At 43.6% G+C, this 19,920-nt stretch overlaps 1 protein-coding gene across 1 annotated transcript in view; it reads right to left on the reverse strand.

The window, feature by feature from the left end:
* The window catches only part of TMEM132B (transmembrane protein 132B), a 213,749-nt gene that overhangs the window by 150,185 nt on the left and 43,644 nt on the right, over positions 1-19,920 (reverse strand). Inside the window, exon 2 of the mRNA XM_033075772.1 lies at positions 911-1,790. Coding sequence (XP_032931663.1) covers positions 911-1,790 — 880 coding nt within the window. The remainder of the gene's footprint in view (positions 1-910; positions 1,791-19,920) is intronic.

Here is a 19,920-nt window from a genome sequence, read left to right on the forward strand (position 1 = left end):
AGATGAAAAAGTTGGAAGCAAGGCACGGATCTGCTCTGAGGTTTCCTTGCACGGGCTGCAGCTCCTTCTTCCCCAGGAGTTTCACATCCTTACAGCAGATGACACTTTCCAATTACCTTTTGGCCCTTTTATTCCCTCAGTTTGGTTGGCATTTCTCTCTGAATTTGGTCCCTGTGCAGCTCTGAAGGCAGAGTCTGACAGCTGAGGACACAAGTACGCAGCACTGACCCTCGGGGTGGTTTCTCTTCCTGAATTCTCCAATTACAGGCAGATCCACAAGGAAAGGTCAACAGAGAGTCCCCAAACTTCAAACAAAAATGGGCCATGAAACAAGCAGTCAAAAGCTTGAAGAAGCAGGGTGGGCTGATCTTATAAGAAAACTGAAGCCAACTTGCAAAGTTTGGCCCCAAATCCTGGTTCTGCCAAAGGATTCCCACCCAGGCTGAGCTCGTTTTCTCACCTCTCAGCTCCCCTCTTACAATGCAACAAAAGAGCTCTCACCACATTTGACCTGTGCAAGATGCAGCCTGTGCATTTTGGAAAGATGATGATAATAAAGTCGATAAAAAGAGACGAAATTTCCCCAAAGAAACAGAAAATCCTCCTGCAAACTCTTTAGCAAAGCACATCGCAGCAGTTACCCTGGCTGACTTACAGAGGCAGAATTTGAGAGGCAAAACAGAACTTAAAAATTATCAAACAAACATTTATAGCCCATACTTTACAATCAATGCCCACGTTCCAAAAAGTGTCATCTACACAGATAATTCAAGACTATTTATAGTTTTTCCCTGTTGGAGAGGAAATGCAGAAGTTCTCTCAAGAAAACATTAAATATAACCAAATATTTACATCCAGCATTGATTTGCCCCTATTAGTTTTTCATATAACACTTTAAAAATTCTCTTACCTTAATACAAACTGGTCTGCTAGCGAGTAATCAGCCAGGAAAACATGGAAGGTCACAATGTCACCCTCTCTGACCGGGCTGAGGGGTAAGTGAATAATGAGATTTTCATCCACCCTCAGTGAAGACTGCTTTAATTTGTCTTGATTTGGGTAAACAACGATGCTACCAATCCTCTCCATAGCTGACAAAGCTTGGTGTTCATTCTCTTCCCCTGCATGGATATTGTTTTCCCATTTTGCATCCTCTGGAGAACATTCCCCATCCACTGTATAAATCTTATAGAAGAGCTCCACAGTAATCCCTTCCAGGGAGGTTGATTCCTCTGAAACCAGGGGTGGAGGGGAGCTGAACCAGCTGGGAGACAATTCCAACTCCACAACACATAATCCTAGGTGGCCTGTCAACCTGCAGCTGGCCACCACTTCTCTGGACTCCAGGAAAGCAAACATCTTCACACAAGGCAGCATCTCCTCCGAGTCGTAGTCATCCCAGTCCTTCCCTGCTATGTAGAACAAGGTCTGGATTTTAGGTTTGTTGGAATAGATGGAGCTGTTGATTATGTGGGATTTTAATTTCCAATTAAAAGTGAATTTGTTTGTGAAACCAAAAGAAGCAGAAGTCAGCATGAGGTCCAAGGGAATGGGCTGTTCAACAGAAAAGGGTCCGTAGGTGGCATTGAGGACAGGTGGCTGGTTGGCTTTGTATATAAAGAATGAATCCACCCTAGACTGCAAACTGGAGTTCCTCATGATATCCTGGTTGGCTTCTTTGAGGAAGAAGAAAACATCAGCGTTGGAGATGTGAGGGCTGGCAGGGAGATAGGTTGGCAGGTTGGAGAATCTCTGGATGCTGTCCATGATCCCTCCTCGGCTCTCCACCACTGCGGCCAAAGAGAAAAGGAGACAGAAAAACAACTCAGATGTTTGCTGAGCATGGAGCTGAGTGTCTCACAAAGCAATGGATTACAGGAGATCAATACTGCTGGCCACAGCTACAGAACAATCTGATGCAGGTACCATGCAATAACACTTTTGTTCCAAGCTCAGGCTGCAAACATTGCATCAGCTGAACAGCTCCCTTCCCACCTTCCCCAATTCTTTATCTGCTTCAAAGCCATTAATCAAGTACTGGGAACCACAAAGGGAGGATTGATTGGACAGATCCCAAACTAACTTCCAAAACTTTTCACTGACAGTCTATTTCTTTTTCTTTTATTATCAGATCAAACTTTCTGCTGCTTCTCACCCATGTTCAATGTGCCTGAGAAATTGGCATATTGAATATTAGTAGCAGTAAAACAGAACAGTTTAAGCAGTAAAAACTGAACATTTTCTTTGTTGGAAAGAAACAGCAGCTTGGAAGTTAATGAGAACCTGATAAAAGCTTCATGTTCTTAAAACCAAAACTTTTCACTCTGAAATGTATGGGGTTTGATAGAGGTCTCAGTGAGATGGATTTAGAGGCAAGAGTGAACTTGAGAGAAGGAGAAATCCTTTACACACAGAAGGTTCTCAGACACTCAGAAGGATTTTTTTGGTTTAATTCCTGAGGAGAATGAAACACATTTGGAAACCACAGAAGTTTCTCTACAACACAATGGTCAATCCTCCAGCCAGCACTGAGCGATTTTTCCCAGGAAAGAAAAGATTCCAGAGGGAGGCAGGGATCAAACAGACACCTCTGGTGTGGGCTGATCTCTAATTAATAGTGAGATATATTCAGTCTGGGCTGTGATTCCACCAGAATCGTGGCTCTTTCAAACTAACAATTCCAACAAAAAGCCGGTGCCAGCTCCTGGGACTGCCTCAGAGAAACAAACAGAAAGCCAAGGAATTAAAATGCAGCAGCTCCATAATGCACAGAGATAACAAAGGCACAATGACAGAGCCTAAGGTCAAAGCTCTCCTTGTGTCTCCAAAGCTGAGTGGTGATTTCAGTGTTTGTCAGGGCTGGCCAGAGCAGATACACAGCACACAAACAATTACACCTGTTCAAGCCTGATGACTCAGATACTTGCAGCCACAGTTTAGCAGAGATAAAAGCTCTAATATTTAAGCTATTTATTTCAGGTTGTGTATTTTTAAAGCCTGCATTTATCAAAGACAGATTCTAGGGCAAATCCCATCCATTTGACTTTGCCCACTCTTGTTCTCTGTTGAAATTCTGGTCGTTTGTTTTTTGATAGTTTGATATTATCTACACTTGTTTAAATGCCTCTCATTTCCCCACAATACTTTTGCCTTTACTTTTGCTGTATATTTACATGTGTCAAGGGGTTTTTTTTGTTTTTTATTTTTGTAATATTCTTTGTGGGAATGACAAACATGCAAATGCATACAGAAGCAGCCAAAAAAATTCTCAGCAGGAAACACTCTACCAAAAATTTCCTCTCTCACATGGGGATCAGCTCAGGGTTTCCTCTCAGCTCCAGGAAAATGCAAATGCAGCCCCACCTGGGTGTCCCCTCTCCCCATAAACATCTGGAACACACCAGGGTAAAATGCAGAAACCCAGATGATGAGAAGCTGGCAGTGGTAGCACACGAGGCACAGACAATTTTCTAATTTCAAAAGTGACCTTGGTCCTTCCCCTGCACATCTTTCACCCACACTGGATGTGGGCACTGGGTGCTCTCCCTCCCCAGCACAAAGTCACCAAGGGAGGTTTTGGCAGCCCCATTTCTGTGATTTATTTACAGGGCACTCTGACACCTGCCATTGTGCCCAACTCAGGGGCAGAAAGTGAATTTTGGGAAAGCTGAGGCAGACAGGGAAGGAAGGGTCATTTTTCTTTGCTAAAAATTCAGATGCAGACAAGCCCCTTTCTGGATTAATTGTAAATAAACTGAACTGCATTTGAAAGCAATCCTTTTGTGAAGATGCACTTATCATAAAAACTTTGCAGCTGTACAGATAAGCAGCCAAGCAGATAAGCAAAGAGGCAGAGCAGCAAGAGCACCCTCTGATTTCTGGAGCAAGAGCTAAAATCTCCTCCCAAGGCACAGCAGGTTGCAGAGGAGATTTAAACACTGACAGAGCTGCAAACCAAAAACAAAACAAGGCTTAAATGCATTTGTGTTTACATTACAGGACTCCCACACACATTTTATGCAGATATTTTCTCTCTCTCAAGCAGCCATTCACAGGAAGTTTAAAAGGGATGTTTTCCCATTTCCTCCATTTCAACTTTTCAGTGCCTCTGCTCAGAAAGAGGACTAGGATATCATCCCACTGTAACTCAAACAAAATGAGATACAAATTTTGTCTGAAGGTTTATATGGGAAGCCATAAACATCAGTAGACAGGGCTGGGCTTTGTCCTAGAACCAGCCTGCAACAAAATATGATATCTGAATTTAGCAGTATTTTATGATGCTGTAGGAAGATCTAAAAAGAAATCCTTCATACCATGGCAGGCCAACCCCCCACCTTTTTAATTCAGCACCAATCTCTCAGACCAAGAATCAAAACCAGGCACATTTGGAGCTTTCTGGTGTGCAATAATGCGATGAAAAAATCACCTGCTCCTTTAATAAGCAATCCAGCAAGATCAAAGAGGGCAGAACATCAGACCAGAACGTGGGTTAGTTCTAATTAGGCACCAAAAGAGAGCAGGAGCTGAGGAAGAGTAAATGGAGGGGGAAAGAGCATCCCCAGAGCCCAGTGCCTTCTCAGACAGAGCAGCCTGGTTTGCTGGGGCACTGGGGGTGCTCAGGGCAGATGTGTGGAAATAACACATTGTTAGATGTGAGGAAATAACACACTGTTAGATGTGGATTGAGATGTTTAGTTGGAGTTCTGGAAAAAACTTGTACCTTGTAACAGGTTCTCTGCAGGGCTTTACCCATGTTAAGACATTTGGATTAACCAGCTACTGACCCTTAGAGTAACAGGTCAGATTTTAAAGCATCATCACTGAAATTTAGAGATTAAAACCTTTCCCTCCTCATAGTCCATCCTTCAAACTCAGAGCACAGATGGAAAGAAAACTGTGATGATTCTGACGTGCAGAGAGGGAGGAAAGCACCAGGACAGGACTGAGCACACAATGCTGAGCATCAGAGATGTCCCTTTTGTCCCTTCCTGGTCCTCTCCCTGCCCAGCTCAGGCCTCAAATGAAGTTCTTGTTCTGTTCTCTGGATAATTTTTTATCTAACCATCAAATTATCCATCACTTTTGGTTTGATTCTCACTTGATCCTGGACTGCCACCACACAAAGTGGCACAGGACTAAAAGAGATGCAAAGCAACAGCTGCAGGTCAGAATGTGCAACAAAAATCTTCCAGGATTTCATCAAAGCTACATTTCTTAGGTTTCATACTTTTTAATAAGAAATAATACAAGTATCCTGCTGCAAAACAGTGGTGGCTAAAAACAATGCACCTATTTTAAGTTGCAGTAAGAGGAAAGTCTTTTAAAAGCATAATTTTTATCTAAAAAGGAAAACAGCTCCTGATGGAACATAAATCCGAATTTCACATCTAAATCTTCTCTCTGCTTTAGCAAACTGCTTAACAGGAGCCAAGTCCTCCACAAGCCATCAATAATTCTAAAGCTGGAGGTGCAGGGAACAGCAACTGTTTAAAACTGCAACTCTTTCAATATCCTTTTTCTCTGAAAACAAACACGAAGCCAATCCTGCACCTGTGGAAAAACTGGGAAAATGTTAAAATTCATCTTTCCTGCAGCATCATCAGAACTGCAGAGCGAGCTCATACAGACACTCCTCTTTGTAAAAGAGGAATAATTTCAAGTAATGTGGTGCCAGTAAGTGCTATGATGTTATCCATGACTCACAGAGGCAATCAATGGCTTGTCTGTACAGGAGAAAAATCACCAGCCCCTCCCAGCAGCCCTCGCTGGAACACCAGGAAAATCAAACTACACATGTACATTATTCCTCTATAAAAATGCCTCTATTCATAATAATTATTTTGTTCTGGATTTACAGGCATTAGCCTTGAATGAAAACACACTGTATGCCAGAATAGGGTGTCTACACAAGGAAAACTATTCTGGAACTCATCAGTTGTAGGAAGAGAATTAATTCTGTGTGGTCACTGTCTCATACAGCCAAGGGATGCTGTTCAGACCCCAGCCCTGAGAGGCTGCTCGGGGTGATTTGGCCTCAGCTGGGAAAACTCTGACTCCTGATGCTGGCAGGAGGAGGAGGAGGATTGCAGAGTGAATCTACTCCAGGTTTATTCACTGTTTGAGCACTGAGTAGGCCCAGCCTGGCTGTGTGAGGTTTGGTGAGCAGCAGCCTGGTGCTCCCCTGACTCACTCAGCATGGGATGAAATGCCCAGGAAAGGAGGATGGCACCGTTTCCTTCCTCCTTTCAGAGCCCATCCTGTGACTCATCTCCTCAGTTTTACATTCACAAGGAAAATGAGGAGAGCCCTTCACAGTCCCACCAGGGGTAAAATTCCATCACCCAACTAAAGCAGGAAAAATTCCACCACCTTCCATTCCCAAACAAGCCTTACTCCTTTTCTGCTTGGCTTTGTTACCCAGAAAAAGAGCCATAAACACAATCAGTGTTTTCAGCTGTGACACAGGAATTTGAAAATACAAATGATGCTGCAAGAAAGAGTTAAGAAGTGCTCCCAATACATTTTTAACATTAAAGTCAGAGCAGAAGCTGTCAAGATATAAAAAATAATAGTGTGAGAAAAGATGATAAAAATCCCTTAAAGCTTTTCTCATTCTTTCTTCTCCTTATCCTAATTTGATGTAAGGATAGAACTTGATGGAGGACTTGCAACCAATTCACAGTCCTTACATTCAATCTTGATTACACATTTGTGCAGACAGAGATTTGCTTTGCAAAACATTGCTGGACCAGCAGCTTGTTTGGAAAGACAAGAAAAAAGATGCAATTAAAAAAAAAATCAACTTAATCCAAACTTCTAAAACTGAAGAGAGGTTAATTAACTTTTGTTGGCTTGGGACAATGTCTCACATCCTTATCTCCAAATGTCTGAGTCAAACTTTTGCTGCCCAGGCTCCTCTGCACGTGGTGGCCACTCTGTGCTGGAGCTGGCCCATCCTGAAGGGTGTCAGAGCCACACTCCCATGTGAGAGCCTGAAAGAGGGATGGGAGCTCCAGACAGGCTCTTTAAAATGCTGTTTTTTGTATCCCAATGATACAGAAATTTATTTATTATTTAAAATATTGTTTATTGTATCCCAATGATACAGGAATTTATTTATTTATTATTTAAAATGCTGTTTATTGTATCCCAATGATACAGGGATTTATTTATTTATTTATTATTTTAAATGCTGTTTATTGTATCCCAATGATACAGAAATTTATTTATTATTTTAAATGCTGTTTATTGTATCCCAATGATACAGGAATTTATTTATTTATTTATTATTTTAAATGCTGTTTATTGTATCCCAATGATACAGAAATTTATTTATTATTTTAAATGCTGTTTATTGTATCCCAATGATACAGGAATTTATTTATTTATTTATTATTTAAAATGCTGTTTATTGTATCTCAATGATACAGAAATTTATTTATTATTTTAAATGCTGTTTATTGTATCCCAATGACACAGGAATTAATTTATTATTTTAAATGCTGTTTGTTGTATCCCAATGATACAGGAATTAATTTATTTATTTATTATTTTAAATGCTGTTTTTTGTATCCTAATGATACAGGAATTTATTTATTTATTATTTTAAATGCTGTTTATTGTATCCCAATGATGCAGCAATTCACTGTTGTGGGTGACAGAGCCCAGCCCACAGGTGTCAGCCACAGCTGTGGGTTCTCCTGAAAGCTTCTCTAGTTCTGGTTACAAATCATTATTTATTGTAGATCATGTCAATAGCTGACAACCAATCAACACCTTTACTATCACCTCTAGCCCATCACAACTACCAACACTCCCATATTCATGTTAATATTCTCCAATCACTAAAAGTTTGTGTGTTACAGTTTAAGCCAGAAGCTGTTTTTCAGCTTTCAGTGGAAAATTATGAGATCTTTTCTCTATTTGCAACATGGCATTTTTGTTTGTGAAAATATTTTTGCTTGGTAAAAAACATCTTTTGTTTGAGGTGGATTTATCCTTTGCTCAGAGTCATAAAAACCCCTCCCAACTCATTGCTCTTTGCCTTCTTAGCTACCCAGTAAGACTGGCTCAGCAATTCTTTTTCTCTATATCAAAACTCGCTATAATTTCTATTCCTTCTTCAAATTCTACATTCAAAAATCTTTCTGCTATACACCCATATCTGTGAGACCTTCCTGCCAGATCCTGATCCCTCCCAACACTCCACCCTCCCTTTCAGCACATCAGGACATGCCCAGAATTGATTCCCCCTCTCCTGGACGCTGCAGGTGAGATCAGCCCTGGCAGGAGCTGGGACAGCTCAGTGTCCATGGCCAGTCCTGCTTCTCTTCTCTTCTCTTCTCTTCTCTTCTCTTCTCTTCTCTTCTCTTCTCTTCTCTTCTCTTCTCTTCTCTTCTCTTCTCTTCTCTTCTCTTCTCTTCTCTTCTCTTCTCTTCTCTTCTCTTCTCTTCTCTTCTCTTCTCTTCTCTTCTCTTCTCTTCTCTTCTCTTCTCTTCTCTTCTCTTCTCTTCTCTTCTCTTCTCTTCTCTTCTCTTCTCTTCTCTTCTCTTCTCTTCTCTTCTCTTCTCTTCTCTTCTCTTCTCTTCTCTTCTCTTCTCTTCTCTTCTCTTCTCTTCTCTTCTCTTCTCTTCTCTTCTCTTCTCTTCTCTCTTCCCAAAAGTTTTAGAAGCTTTTATTGCTCCCTCTGAACCTTGGACAGTGGGAACAGAGCTGGTTTTATGGGCTGGAGTAACAGAGAAACCACGTGCCTGTGTTTACCCTGCACTCTGCTTCCAAAAAAGCTTTAAAGCAACATCTCTGCCCTCATAAATCTTTTGTCTATTAAAATACATTTTTAAGTGCAAAATTAAACCATGCATATGAATGAAATCCCTGATCAGGCCACACGTTCAGCCATAAATTGTGTTATTGTGTTCCAAAGCTTTGCCTGCTTGCCCCTGCCAGCAGATTAAGTTGGATGCTGAAGTTTCTGAGCTGGTGCTTTCCAGAGATTTTAGCTTGCCTGCATTTTGCACAGTCACCCAAACTGAAAGACATATGTGCAGCAAGGCCACCTACAGATAGTAATAAAACCGTGCTGTCTGAAAGGCTGCCTATAAATCTTATTAAAGTAATCCCTTCCCTGAACCCAGATTATTACATTCACCTTTATGGTAGAATAAAAATTAATTTTCTCAGCTATAATAAGTGTATGATAAGAAGGCATCGCTTGGGACTAAATAAAGATTATAATTAACTCCAACTGAATAAATCTAAATTTAGCTTGGACTAGCAATTTGCTTTCATGCATTTTCCTCTACGAGTGAGTGAATAGGTACAGAAGGATTAGCATCCCGTGCCAGCTCCAGCACTGCTGCCACAGCAAGGACTGGGACACAGAGTAATCCAATACCCAAAAGGCCTCAAGATTAATTCAGGGCTCTCCATCAGCAAAAGTTTGGAAGAGTGGAGAAAAACAAAAAGGCTCCAAATTGCCATTAGCCTGGCAAGGCAAACGTGAAGTGCTGGACTCCAGAGGGAATATTGCTCCCTAAATCAGGGTTAGGCAAAGGCAGGAGCTCTGCCAGGCACATTGAGGGGAAGCACAGTCTGGGATTGCTGGACCTTGCTCTTTCCTACCAAGCAGCTGCAAAACAAGATACCACAACCTTAAACAAGGACATTCAAGAAAACAAAATAGGGTGAAGTAAATTCATCAGACAAATACTCAAAGTTTATCCTGACTTTTTACTTGGTTGAAGATAAAAACCCTCAGAGCAGTGCTATACCCAGCAGATCAGAGATTTATCCTTTCTCAAGGAAACAAGGCTCTGCTTGTAAAGGGCTGAGGAGCTGCCTTGTCAAGCCACTGCCTCATTATTTGTGTTGTCTGGGATGATTGTTAACAATGTTATTACTGGGAAGGAGGAGGTCCAGCTTGTTCATCAAAATGTATTTATCCTAACCAGCAAGGCTTCTGTACCACCTCCACCTCAGAACTCCCCACAAGCCCATTCCCTGAGGTGTAGAACAGAGATTTCCCCATTCCCCCAGGTGTAGAACAGAGATGTTCCCATTCCCTGAGGTGTAGAACAGAGATTTCCCCATTCTCCCAGGTGTAGAACAGAGATTTCCCCATTCCCCCAGGTGTAGAACAGAGATTTTCCCCATTTCTTGAGGTGTAGAACAGAACAGAGATTTTCTCCATTCCCCCAGGTGTAGAATAGAGATTTTCCCTATTTCTTGAGGTGTAGAACAGAGTTTTTCCCCATTTCCCCAGGTGTAGAACAGAGATTTTCCCATTGCCCCAAGTGTAGAACAGAGATTTTCCCATTTCCTGAGGTGTAGAACAGAGATTTCCCCATTCCTCAGGTGTAGAACAGTTTTTCCCCATTTCCCCAGGTCTAGAACAGTTTCCCCCATAGCACATCAGCTGCTTTGGCTGCCCACACCTCAGAGCAGGAGGGTGCTGAGGAAAGGAAATCCCCATGAGTTTTCTCTTTTATTGAGGCTGTTGCAGTGCTCAGGTTGCTCTGCTGGGCTGATCTCTGCCTAACTTCCCTTTTGAGTTTCGATCAGGGCTGTTAATACAGTGGTTAAAAGTCACAGGCTGCTCTTGGCAAGTTTCTCTGCATCTCTTACACAACAGCAACAGGGAAATTGTCCTGCCACTTACAATTAGAGGCACTGGTGCAGCTGCTAAAGGTCACAAATTCATCAGCTGAAAGAAAGAGCTCCTAGTGCAAGTTAAACTAAAGTTTAAAAAACACCTGATTAACCATGGAGGGGTTTTGTTCTGGTTACCTGGAGAGGAGAAACAACTGCTAATGCAGCTGCCAGCACTGACAACCCCTGGGCATCCCTTCTGGCACCTGATAAATCAGGTTTGTCACAGCCACTGGAGGTTCTCATTGCTAAAAGGAAGGTTAGGAGAGGGCTCCCTACCATTACCCACAGCAAAACTCATTTTCCCTCAGAGATATTTCATAAACAACAGAAAATGAATACATTTATTGGAGTGTGTGGATATATTCTCCAAATAACAGAGGGGCTTTACAAGGCAAACACATTCACTAAAGGCACCAGGTGATTGCAAAAGTAAATCTTTTAAATATATGCTCTAAACCATTACCCAACTGTGAAATATTTGTATTCTGTGTCAAAACACCTACACGTCACACAAAGCCAAGAGAGTGACAGGAGAAAGGGCAGGATTTATGTGAGCTGGGCTCTATCTGTCATGGAGATAGGAAAGCTGAGAGAGAGTCCTTTTATTAAAATCACTCTCTGGCTGCAGATATTGATCTCAGCAGCTAAGGTTGGACAGCAAAGTGTGTCCCCATTTCTCACAAAGTTCCTCGCTGGCACAGCAGGAAAGGAGTGGGGGAAATGCCCTCACCCCCCAGCAAATGGCACCCCAAAAGGATGGGCAGGGATCGAGGGGCACTGGGGAAAACTGCATCCCACACCACCATGGCACAGCTGCCTTCCAGGAGCCACAAAGCCCCTCTCAACTCCTCTCCCCAGATTTTCAGGAAGCCTGTTTTGCTCCCCAGATCACTAAGGCAGGTTGCCATCACTCCCAGATTGAGCTCAGCATTAAAACAATGCAAAGAAACACAGTGCTGAATGCATCCCTTGCATTCCCATTTTAAGGAGAAAATGTCATTTTAATGGGATCCTTCCCTAAATCTGCTTCAGCATTTTCCATTTTTCCTCTAAGCAATAATTTCTCCCCTGGTTTGGGCTGATCCCTCCCCTCAGCCTCTGGAGGACACAGATTTTTGGCTGTGCTTCCCTTTACAAACCGCAGTGGCCTTGAATATTGCACCTAAACCCAAAATGAAGGAAAGGAACCAGAAGTTCTACATCCTGCAGACTTCCTACATTCCTGCATCCACCTCTTTCACAGGTATATCATTTTAGGGCACTTCTGATTCTCCCCAGATAAGCATCTCTCTTTGGAGACATTGGAAAATTCCTTGCATGAGCTGAAATTACAGGATATTAAAATGCTGATTCTCCTGAGGCTCTGTCAGAAAGCAGGAAGGTTGGTCCAAAGCCTTTCTCCAGAACAATGGGCTTGCACTGGATTGTCCCTCCTGTTGATTCAAAGCTCCTGGAGGCAAAGAGCTCTGAACTGATGGGCCCAGAGAGCTGCATGAAAGCACAAAAGCAGCTTACAATAAACCCCCTGTAAAGTTATTAAGAACACAGATATGTCTTGAATGCAGAGAAAATCCTCTGTCTCAGCAGCACACATCCACATCCTGCTGTGACTGTAATCCCAGGAGGAGTTTGTGCCCTGCTGGGGACCAGGATAGAACAGAGCAGAGCCACCCACAGCAGAATCCCACAGCAGAATCCCACAGGAGAATCCCACAGCTCTGGGCTCACAGCCTGAGCACCAGGAGCAGCTCTCCTCTCACTCCCCATTCCTGCTGGATCACTCACACACACCCTGACTGCCCACACTGGTTTTGGGCACTGGAAATTCCTAGTTAAACCTTTGCACTGTTCAGGTCTGGGGAAAGAAGAAGCTTTCACTTAGGTGTCCCTGCTGAACTCCAGAGGTTCAGGCAGTTGCCTCCAGCAAGATTTGTGTCCCCATCCTACAATCACACACACACAGAGATCATTCCAAGAGTGTGCAGCCTCCCTGTGCCAGGGAGTTTTCCCACTGGGACATTGAAGCACAAGCTACAAAGCTCCAGGACAGAGACCTGTGAGGTCATGCAGCCTTTTAGTGCTTCAAAAAAAAGCTCCATGGCTTTACAGATTCCCCACTATTAGTTCAGAGATGTCTGGGCCTTTTTTCTCTGAACCCAGGCTCAGCCTGCCCTTAGCATTGCTCTCACCAGCATCCAATAGTACTCTAAGCAGCACCCAGAGCAATATGAGCTCTGACTCCCCCAGGAGCAGCCACAGAGCTAATTCTGCAGTTCAGACACCACTGAGTTATCAATTCTTGTCTGCCTCTCGAGGAACAGCACATGAAAAACACAGATCCTTCCTTTCTAACAACAGCCTGCTTCTTTTTCCCTGCCCAAAATACCCAGAACAAAAGTTTCCGTTTTGTCTCAGATTTCTTTACTTAATTCAACATTTTATTTTTGGAATGACAACAGCCTCGAGCAACTCCATTAATTTGTTCTGGAGTGAGAGAGCTTTGCATTCCAAGTGTGATTGCTGACCTGCTCCCCTGCTCCCTTGCTTCTTGAAACAGCACATCCCAGAACCAGAACAAAGCATAATTTCTCATGCTTGAATGCATTATTTTACTCTATGAATACACATTTGACATATTTTATAAATTCACATCAGATGCTGTCAGAGAGGACAAAATCAGCCTCCCCCAGCAGCACTTTTCTCTCAGTGCAGCAATCAAAGGCTGCAGTTTGTCATTCACACGTGGAGAGAGGCTCCTCTGGGGCCAAGCACAAGGAGCCTCACCCAGGATTTCTTGGGTGTTTGTTTCTCTCTCTGCTTCACAATTTAGAGTTTGATTTTCTAAGCACAGTGAAAATTCCCAATAGCTCTGGAGGAGGCAGTTCAAGGAGATCTTGTCAAAATATTTGTGTGTAAAGAGACTGAAACCTTATTGTGACTTTCCTGCTGTGAGGCACCAAGTACAGTTACCTTGCTCACAGACAATTATAAAAACTCTTGAGCACAACCCAAATCTGGATGAGGTCATACTTGCTGTGTGGTTCACTCATGTCAATGTATTAATGCAATAAAAGATAATGAGCATTAGCTGACAGCATTTTCAAACTCTCCAAGAGTCAAGAGGAGTAAATTAGACCAGATTTGAGATTGCCTGAGAAGGCAAAAAGCTGGATCTAATTCTTTTCTCAGTGACAGGGGAATTATAAAATTGAATAAGAGTCACAGGACATCACTATCACAGCCCAACATGTCTGGGCACAGCATTTGGGTGTGCAGAGAATGCAGCTCAGCATCAGCATCTGCCCATTTGAAAATGCCATCATGGGCAGTGACAGGGACAGCAAAAGAGCTGTGTTCACCTTCTGCTTCGTGGCATCACCTCTCAACCTCTGTGTGGAAACATCACAACTGCAGCTCAAGCCTGAGCCAATTCAAGTGCAAGTCAGATCTTGTTACATCCAGTGCTGCTCACCTGCCCACAGCCTGGAGAATGAAATTCTGCAGAAATTCAGCATCCAGGTCACTTCAGCACTCTGCTTTGTCTGGCATTTATATCTGGAGCCAAGCACATAATTCTCACTGCATAATTTATCCATGGGATTTTGCCCATGGAACAGCCAAAGCAGATAACAATTTCTTCATACTTATTTATTTTTTAGAAAATTCAGTCAACTCTTCCTCTGCTTCTGAACTCTGCAAAAAGATTATAAACCTCTAGTTTTGCTCTTCCAGAGCTTGAGCTCTCAGCTAGCTGTGATCAGACAGATTAATTCACCTCTTGTTCAGTCTTCTGCCTTTAGCAATTCTTGTTTCCTGAGTGGAGGGAAATGTGTACAAGCACTAAATCTCAAACATGCTATTCTAACATTTGGATTCCATTATCCTAGAGATAACATATAATCCTATAATGATATGTAATAAATTAACATTTAATCTCATATCAGAGAGTTCAAAGGGATCAGAGCCAGCTGGTGCTAAAATAAGCATTTGCTGGAGGCTGCAGGACTGGGAGCTGAGGATGAGATGTAAGATCTGAGCTGATGCTCTGGCTTGGCAAGGGAAGGATGGAATAAACCCTGGACACGAAGGGAACCATGTCTGAAAGCACCCAGCCTGTGCCCATTCCCTGTCACTGAAGTCCTTGCAGGCTCTCAGCAGCAGGAGAGGAAGATTTCCCCCCTGAGAGCTGACAAGCAGGGGAGTGATCATCCCACAGTGCTGCTCAGGGATTTGATCCAGAGCTCCACTCATTCCCTATTTGTCAAGGTGCCTTGAGATGTGACGAGGCTGGGAACAAGCACCCAAGACAGGGCTGAGCTCTCTTCAGCTGCAGAGAACCACAAAAATCCAATTTTCCCCCCTGGCCTTCCCTTTTATGCACATGCAGAACTGATGGAGGATGTACAGTTTCAACACAGAGAAGCCAAAAATAATTTTTCATTTTGTTTCCCTCTCCTGTGCCTTCACACACAGAGAATACACCAACCTCTGCACACTCCTCATTAATAATGACAGCTGTTAATAAAGTTTTATCCATAGAGACTTCCTTATTAAATGCACACAGTGGGTCTGGTGTGAGGGATTTGTTTCTCTGGAGACAGGCACAATGAAACCCCTGGGAGAAGCTGCAGCCTCCCCAGCCAAGCCCTGCTGATTATCAAGGGCTGCTGACCCAAAAAAGAGCAGAGATTCCAAAGTCCCTGCCTGGATTCCAGAATCCCTCCACCTTCCACCAAGCCCAGATTTCACTGCTAGGGGAAGGAGATAAAGAATTGTCTTTATCTCCCCAGGTGCTCCATGTGCCACCTCCCTTGTCCCAGCCGTGTCCATGGCCTGGGACACTTTTCTGGGAAACTGCAGAGCTTAATCTTTGTTTGTGGGCAGCAACAGCAAAAAAAAAAATAAAATATTGCCATCAGTCAGATTCAGCTTTTGTCCCTGCATCCAAAGACACACTTCACTGCTCCATCTCAGATTGGAACACAATGTAAAAAGAGGACTCTCAGCCAAGAGAGGCAAGAATCCATCAGACACAACAGTGTTTTTAAAAATCTTGTCAATTCTCTCTGTTAGTTTTTAGTGAAGACACATCAACTTCACTGCCAAATGGACTTGAAAGCAAAGGCAGCTTAAAAAAGAAAAAAAAAAAAAAGAAAATTAGACAGGATGGCCAATAAAAATATACAGTGAGAGGAGTTTCACAACTTGACAGTGACCACAGTTCTGTATGTGAAGAAAACTTAATAAATAAAAATAACACAAAAATTCAAAGTGTTCCAGAGTTATCTTTGCTCTGGCATTTAACACACATTTCTATTACCCTTTCTCGATTAGCCAAATGAAGATCAATGTATCTATAAAACTCAATGACATGTTAATGCAAACCTTAAAAAAGATAAAATGCCTTTTATCTCAGTCTTAGGAAAACCTAATAAAGAATTAACAGTCCATGAAGCTGTGGAATTTCACTCAAGGCTTTACTCTATGCCAGGACTTCCTACTCCATTATTTTTTAATGGACAGGTTTCCCCAGGCTTTGGGACATGTCAGTACAAATGTAATTGTCATTAAAGTTGGTCCTACATTTTCCTTCTGAGCTGGGACAGGAGCTGCATTGTAGTTTGTGAACTTAAATACAGACAACACCACAATGGATTAGAAGTGAAAACCTAGGGCAAATGTTAAATAAATATGGGAAAAATTGTATAAAGTCATGATTTTGATCATGATCTGACAATTAATGAATTTATGAGGTAAAACTTCCACCTGCAGGATGAGCACTTTGGATCAGAACTCATTTGGAACATCAGCATTTCCAATATCAGAAACCACAGCCAGGAATGTACTAACATGTCACTGGTGTTGGATCTTTAAAGGGAAGCAGACAAACATCAGACTTTGCTCCAGACTGGTTCTCAGAATTAACAAGTGAGTGACACAGGGAGCTGGGATCCACAACAGCACACACCCCCAGGCTCAGGGGGAGACTGCTCCCATCCAAATCCCATCTCTGTTTATTCCTACTGACAAACACATAGCAGCAAGACCAGAAATCTCAAACCAGCCCTTCAAAGACAAACCCAACCCAACACTTCTGCACACATTTTAAAAGTGGGTTGTTCTCAAAAGCAGCTCCCACTGGGACTAAAGGAAATTCAGGAGCTTCCCACTAGTGCTGATTGGGTGGGCTTGGCTTGGATGCCAAGGAAGGATCTGCTCCTTTTGGACACCCACGGGTGCTGCTGAGGCCACAGCACCCAGCTGCTGCAGGATGCTCGTCACAGGGGGACCTGCCAAGGCAGGCACAACACGGAGCCTGAGCTCACAGACTCCTCAAGGCTGACAGGCTCGGCCTTGTGAATCAGCACGGGGAGAAAGGAGACAGCAGCAGGCAGGAAAAACACTCCCAAGGAAAAGCAGGAGGCAGCAGTCCAGGAGGGAGTGATGGGGAAAGCAGTGAGCAAAGAGGAGTTGGCAGAGAGGGGGTGAAGCTTGACTGTGCACAGACTGACAACTCACTATTTCCATTAAAAAAACCCCAAGCTATCAATGACTGGTCCAAAAAGCTACAAGCCACTTTGAAACCTTTCTTTCTCATCCCCCTAAACCAGCTGGGTTAGGTAGAAAAGTTTTCCTGCCTCCAAGGTTCCTCCAGCACAGTGTTCTCCCCCAGGAGCTGCACTGCTTGTGCCAGTTTACCTGGGACCCTCCTCACCTCCCCTTCCAGCCCTGCTTCTCCCCTGTGTTGGGAGAACAGCTGCTTCTCCCAGGCACTCTGAGATTAATTATTCTTGGCTCTTCTGCACAGTGCCTTGATCTGGAAAATTTATTTAGATAACTTCTCAGGCAGCATATTTATCTGCTGGCCTCAACATCTGCCTGAGCATAAAAGTCAACATCTGAGTGATAACGAGTGCCATGGCAGTTAGTGGAGACTGTCCTCTGCCAACCTCACCACCCCTGCTCTGGGGGATTTGGGTCTCATGGCAAGGAGCCTGAGAGGGTCCCCTCTTCATCCTTGAGGAACAAGCACTGAGCCAGAGTGAGAAATCAGGTGTGGGACAAGAGGAGAGGACACCTTGTCCTCTCAGGACATGGACAAAGCTGTCCTGAGCCTCAGGAACAGCAGCACTGCTCTGTCAGTCAGAGCAAAGAGTGAGACCCAATCTGGGACAAGAAGAAAGACCCCAAACACTCCAGGCAGAGAAATCCACACCACCCCCATTTCTGCAGTGCCACCCCAAGCCCTGAGGACATTCAGGCTCTCTCAGCACCCACACTGTCCCATCTCCACATTCCAGCCCAGGGTAAGGAGTTCTGCTGGGAGAGGATGGGAACAAGGCTTGAGCCTCAGGCATTGCTGCCTCTACATGCACAGATATAGAATAACAGCCCCGGATGCATCTCACTGCAAATTCAATTGCTGGCAAAAAATCTTATTTTGCCATCTTTACTCACCCATCCTCTCATACACAACAAGTACATTTGGATCACCAAGGTGGGATGTTAAATTAATCAACAGGAAGCACTGCCTCCCAAAGGCAGCCTATTCCAGATCTATTCCTGGCCAATCTTCAAGGAATGTTCTTCTACTCACACAGAAAATGTGTAAGAACTGCAAACACAAGGAAACACTGCTCTGTGCAGCAGGGTGCAGACCAGTATCCTTTGTTGCCTGACGTGGAAAATTCCATCACCAGACCCCATCTGACTAAAGTCCCTTCCATGAGCAACAATTTTCAATAATTCTTCTAACAGCCTACTGCAAACTTGGAAAAACCAAGCAAAGAGTAGAGAAATAAAGACTTACTTAATAAAAAGCAAAATATCTTAGCCCTTCCCTTTTAAACACACTCTTTGAACCTCACCATGGATGAAACTTAGAGCCAAATATTTATAGGCAGCCAAGTGTGAATGGCCTTCCCTTTTGATGTCACCCTCCTGGCCTCAGTGCCAGCTTGGGCAGACAGAAACATGAAGATGGAGAGTGAATTAGCTCAGCAGGGGGACCTTGTCCATCAAAGTTGCTAATGCAAGACCACAGCAAAACTTGGGTTTAACCTCAGCAGTGAGCACCTGTCACAGAGTGGCACTTGTCAGTGACCTGCTTGCTTTCCAAAGCCAGGATGCTGCAAAAACTCAGCAGGGAAAATGCACCTATCTGCTGGGCAGCCAGCAAGGCTCCCCAAAGCTGCAGCCAAATGGATTCTCAGAAGTTACAGAGAAGAAAAAACGTGCAGTATAAAGGATTCATACAGCTGGGGACTCCCCAAACTCCCCTGTGCTCCTGGCACGTCCCTTCTCAGGAAAATCTCAGAGCACTTCTTGTATAACCACACCTGCCTGGGCTACATGAAGAGATCGTGTGTGTTCTTCACATTTACATCAAATTTAAAGCACTTCCACTCAGGAAGGCAAGGGCCACACAGCAGGGACTCCCCAGCACGTGTGGAGAGAGACTGGAGGTGTCTGTCAGGAATGGAGGGTGTGTTCTTCCTCCTGCTCTTCCTGGCTCACTGCTGAATTTTGGGGGTTTGTCTCTCCATACCAGGAGCAGTGCAGAAGTTGACCTGCAGGTTTTGTCTCAACCACTTTATTTACCCAATACAGAGCCAGACTCACCCTGTTTCCCTGGAACACTCCTGCCTTGGAGTCCCATAACAGCAGGATTCACCAGAGATTATAATATTTTAAACAGAGCGTGTTTGAGGTTTTTTCAGGAGTATTAGTTCTAAGAAATGCTGTATATGTTTATTCATGCAGTTAATTACATAGACCACAATAAAAACAAAAATGTCTTTTTTTTTTTTCCTCTAAGTGTAGGAGTAAAAGGAAAAAGTTCAATTCTTACTAATCAACAGCCGTATCTTATTCTTTCCTCAGTGTTTAATCAAAATGTTTGCAGCGTATACAGCTAGCAACAAAGACCCAAACAAGTTAATTTTCCTTAAGCAAGAAGGAAATAAGCCAAGCTTCACCTTCTGAATAAAAGATATCCCACAAGAGCAGGGAGCTGAGTCCCAGGAATTCAGGATGCTGACAGCACCAGGATGAGCATGGGGGTGCTGTGAGGGGAGCAGCAGTGGGAAGGGCAGTGGAGGTGAAATTCCTGCCCTGCCACAGCAATTCCAGCTCTGGGGTTGTGCAGTGGGAATGGGCAGTGGAGATGAAATCCCTGCCACAGCAATTCCAGCTCTGGGATTGTGCAGTGGGAAGGGGCAGTGGAGGTGAAATCCCTGCCACAGCAATTCCAGCTCTGGGACTGTG

Source organism: Catharus ustulatus, chromosome 18 (genome assembly GCF_009819885.2).
Source record: "Catharus ustulatus isolate bCatUst1 chromosome 18, bCatUst1.pri.v2, whole genome shotgun sequence".
Taxonomy (NCBI): domain Eukaryota; kingdom Metazoa; phylum Chordata; class Aves; order Passeriformes; family Turdidae; genus Catharus; species Catharus ustulatus.